Source organism: Nanorana parkeri, unplaced genomic scaffold, assembly GCF_000935625.1.
Source record: "Nanorana parkeri isolate BGI_ZX_2015 unplaced genomic scaffold, ASM93562v1 scaffold1354, whole genome shotgun sequence".
In the NCBI taxonomy this organism is placed as follows: Eukaryota; Metazoa; Chordata; class Amphibia; order Anura; family Dicroglossidae; genus Nanorana; species Nanorana parkeri.
Genome location: NW_017307622.1, coordinates 215,954 through 220,723, shown reverse-complemented (window position 1 = coordinate 220,723; position 4,770 = coordinate 215,954). Strand labels below are relative to the sequence as shown.

Genomic DNA, 4,770 nt, shown 5'->3' with positions numbered 1-4,770 from the left:
GGACGTTCAGTGTAGTGGAAATGGTGTGCTAATGGAAGTTCAGCAGTGTCGGGTGCCAGGGCTGTGGCGTAGTACGTGAAGAAATATAATAATTGGTTCCCACACCCCTCATCTCAGTGATTGTGGACGGATAAACCGTCACTGGTATAGAAGGATGAAATTGGAAGGCGTGGCTTCAGTCAGGGGAGTTCCCTTTGGCAGCCAAGCTGACACCTGATTGGCTGTCTTTCTTATAATGAAGACCCCCGATAGAACGGATGAGAATACAAAGTATCCATAGACAATAATGATACAATGTAACAATGCTTTGTTGTTTCAGGCAGAAGAAAGGGGAGGAGCCTGAAGAGGAGGCGGCGGTGGAGAGGACGCTTCAAGACGAGATCCAGAAGCTGACGGTCATCAAGTCCTCCTCCAAGATCAAGTAACGAGACGATAACTTGCGTTTTTGCCTCCTTTTCGGCGTAACAATTGACGCCAGTGATTAATTCCGTGGCTTTGCGTCCTCTCAGGTCATGTGACCTGCTGGCGTCCGGCAGAGGGGAGCTGAAGGTGGTGGTGCTGCTGCAGAACAACAGCGTGGAGTGTTTCACGTTACCGGCGGACCCGTCCCAGCCCGGCCCCATCGAGTGCAACAAGAGCGCCCGGCTCACCCTGTGGGCCCACCGCAGCGACGTGCGCACGCTGGCGTTCAGCTCGGATAACATCGCCGTGCTGTCGGCGTCAGCGGAGTCCGTCAAGGTCTGGAACAGGTAAAGCCGACTTCCGGAGGGTTCCATTGTCTTTGTATGGGGGAGCGTTCACAGGGCCCATCATTCGGAGGGGGCGGTCCTTATAGGGGGCGGCCATAGTGATGGTCAGGTGACCGCGTCCTGCTGACCGTATGGTGTATTTGGGGAGCGTTAGGATTGCATTTGTGATGTCATAGCCCCGCCTTTCATCTGCACTGAATGAAAGAGTAAATACAATGTATCAGATATTGTTACATTGTATTTATCAGTGACAGCTACACTCTGAGGCCCCGCCTCTGATACCTGACAGCCAGTTCACCTACCCACATGTCCATGGAGTGTCCCAACACCGGGAGAACATACAAACTCCATGCAGACAGTGTCCTGGCCAGGATATGAACCGCGTACCCCAGTGCTGGTTACTGCGGTGCACTCTGTTACTTCTTCTGATGTCGCAGAGCGTGGCTGTGATGTCACTGCGTTCTCTCTTTTTGCAGGTCGACGCTGCAGTGCATCCGGACGATGACGTGCGAGTACGCCCTCTGCTCCCTCTTTGTCCCCGGAGACAGACACGTCATTGTGGGGACCAAGGTGAGTGCGCCATGTCACCGGGGGAAACCATCGAGCCCCAAGTTCCGGGTCTTTGTAGCGTTTTCTCTTGTGTGGCCGTCACAGACACGAGAAGTCGGCTGTAATCTGTGTTTCCAGGGGATTTGTGAGTGCAGGGAGCCGATATGGTGGAGGGCCCACAAGTGGGCGGGCCCATGACACCCTGTAGTCACAGTAATGTCCTGGGTCTTCCTGGTTGAGTGACTCTGGACAGTGTTCAACCCAGGAGACTGATGACATCTAGTGGCAGAATAGAGGTACTGCAGGCTACGGCACCATTACTCCACCCAGGAGACAGAGGACATCTAGTGGCAGAATAGAAGTACTGCAGGTTACATCACCATTATTCCACACTGAGGACTTCTAGTGGCAGAATAGAAGTACTGCAGGCTACGGCACCATTATTCCACCCAGGAGACTGAGGACATCTAGTGGCAGAATAGAAGTACTGCAGGCTACGGCACCATTACTCCACCCAGGAGTCTGAGGACATCTAGCGGCAGAATAGAAGTACTGCAGGCTACAGCACTGTTATTCCACCCAGAAGACTGACATCTAGTGGCAGAATAGAAGTACTGCAGGCTACAGCACCATTACTCCACCCAGGAGTCTGAGGACATCTAGCGGCAGAATAGAAGTACTGCAGGCTACGGCACCATTATTCCACCCAGGAGACTGACATCTAGTGGCAGAATAAAAGTACTGCAGGCTACGGCACCATTATTCCACCCAGGAGACTGAGGACATCTAGTGGCAGAATAGAAGCACTACATTGAACAGGGTCATTATTCCACCCAAAAGGACTGAGGACATCTAGTTGCAGAATAGAAGCACTGCAGGGAACATCACCATTATTCCACCCAGAAGACTGAGGACATCTAGTTGCAGAATTGATGTACTGCAGGATACTGCACCATTCTATTCAGGAGACTGAGGACATCTAGTGGCAGAAAAGAAGTACTGCAGGTTACAGCACCATTTTACTTAGTAGACTGAGGACATCTAGTGGCAGAAAAGAAGTACTGCAGGTTACAGCACCATTATTCTATCCAGGAGACTGAGGACATCTAGTTGCAGAATAGAAGCACTGCAGGGAACAGGGTCATTATTCCACCCAAAAGACTGAGGCCATCTAGCGGCAGAATAGAAGCACTGCAGGGAACATCACCATTATTCCACCCAGAAGACTGAGGACATCTAGTTGCAGAATTGATGTACTGCAGGATACTGCACCATTCTATCCAGGAGACGGAGGACATCTAGTGGCAGAAAAGAAGTACTGCCAGGGGGAGGGTTGGTGGGGGCAGAAACGATATTCAACCCAGAGAACTGAGGACATCTTAAGGCAGAATAGAAGCACATAAAAAAACCAGCAAAAATAATTAGGGCCGATAAAGGGTAATTAAAATGTAAATAGGAATACATTATTATTATTTTTAACTTGTAAGGTTTCTTTAAGTGATGTGTAATTCAGATCAGAGGTCACACATGTGAAATGAAATAGTAAATACAATACATCAAACCATTGTTACATTGTATTTACTCGATGACCCTGACAGACTATGTACAAGTGTCATTTCACACAGGTGATGCTGCATTTGGCAGCTGCTCCTCATGTGTCATGCAAAGCGATTTTGTCCTTTTGTCAGCCGGTATTTGCCAGTGATAGCAGCGTGGGGAGGGGGGATGGGGGGTTAGAGGAGCTTGGACGTAAGAGATGCATCCTGGAAAGTCTTTGTGATGTTTTTAGGACGTATCTCTTACGTTACACCTCAGGAGTGTGTTGTCAGTATATAAGGTCATGAAGTTTCCTTTATGGATCCGGAGACACGCCACAGGCAGCCAATGATTGCACGGAGATACTGCACTCGGTGTTGCTCTATTACATTATACGGCCCTGACGCTTTTTTTGCTGCATTTACATAGAGCCGCTCTCATCAGTTCTGCCTGCAAAGGTGCTTTACCCTCCAATGTCCTTTCTTACATCATAGACCCACTGGGGGCGGTTCAGCATTGAACCCTGATGGCTTTGATTATCATGCGTGTCCCCATGCGCGTCCCCGCCATGCGTCATTCTATAACCTGTGTGTCTTTCAGTCTGGCAAGCTGCAGCTGTTTGATTTGTCCACGGGGACTGAGCTGGACTCCATACCTGCCCATGATGGGGCATTGTGGTCCATCTCCCTGTCACCGGACCAGGTAAGGTTCTGGGGTATAGCAGGCAGGGAGCGGAGTGGCCCGCACGGCGCCGGTTCTATATTTGTGATGGTCTCTCCCGTCGTGTCTTTCAGAGAGGGTTCGTGACCGGAGGTGCCGATAAGGCCGTGAAGTTCTGGGAGTTTGAACTGGTCAGCGATGACTCTGAGGCTCAGAGCAGGTGAGGATCATGGCTGCGGGTCGTATGAAAGGTTCATAGAGTTCATATGTGAGCGGTTCAGGGGATTGAAGGCGTAATTCCTACATCTGCAACGGTGAACTATTAAAGGGGATTACCGGTTCACTGCAGTGCAGGTTAAGGGCGTGAAATATGTCAGAGGGAACCATGCTCACTGGCATAATTTTTTTACATACATGATCTTTAATTCACTTGCAAAGTACTTTTAACTTGACCAATCCAGGAAGAGTTGTTTCCCTATCCCCCCTCCCTTGTGTATTATAGTCCTCTCCTCTTCTGGGAGTGTCTAAGTACTGTCTGTGCTGGCCAAGCTCCTCCGTATCTGCCTACATAACTAGGGATGCACCGATATCGGTGCCGATACCAAGTATTTGGGTGAGTACTCGTACTCGCCCAAATGCTCCGATACCTAGCACGAGTACTTCCTGTATCAGGAAGCCGGGCAGCGCATCATTACACGCTGCCCGGTTTCCTGATTGGCCAGGAAACGGCTCCATGCTCTCTCGTCACTTGTGATGAGGGAGCATGGAGCCGACTTCCCGGGCCAATCAGGAAGCTGGGTAGCGTGCAATGACGCACTGCCCGGCTTCCCGATTGGTCAGGAAGCTAGCGAAGCCGGGCGCCGTGTAATGACGCAGCGCCCGGCATTCGGATCGGCCGGGAAGCCGGCGTCATGCTCCCTCGTCATCTCATGAATCATAATATTAAGAAAAAGCATTGGTTTGTATTGCTTTAGAAAAAATGTGACCTGTCCCTTTAAGAAAAAGTATCGGTAATTGGTATCGGCGAGTACATGATCAAAAGTATCGGTACTCGGTCTTAAAAAAGTGGTATCGGTGCATCCCTATACATAACCTTTAATGTAGCAGATGGGGGAGGAACAATGGGGAATACTATGGAGCAGGGGTGGGCAAACTCCGGGCCCTCCAGCTGTTGTGGAACTACAAATCCCATGGGGCATTGCAGGATTCTTTACAGCCACAGGCCTGACTTCCAGAGACAGCTACATGCATGTGTCTCATAGCGGGGGGGTGGGGG

The 4,770-nt window shown here is 50.3% G+C and overlaps 1 protein-coding gene across 1 annotated transcript in view; it reads left to right on the top strand.

Moving 5' to 3' along the window:
• The window catches only part of WDR3 (WD repeat domain 3), a 22,828-nt gene that overhangs the window by 8,287 nt on the left and 9,771 nt on the right, over positions 1-4,770 (top strand). The window contains 5 exon segments of the mRNA XM_018569551.1: positions 320-421; positions 510-749; positions 1,226-1,319; positions 3,435-3,536; positions 3,629-3,714. Of these exon segments, the coding sequence (XP_018425053.1) occupies positions 320-421; positions 510-749; positions 1,226-1,319; positions 3,435-3,536; positions 3,629-3,714 (624 nt within the window).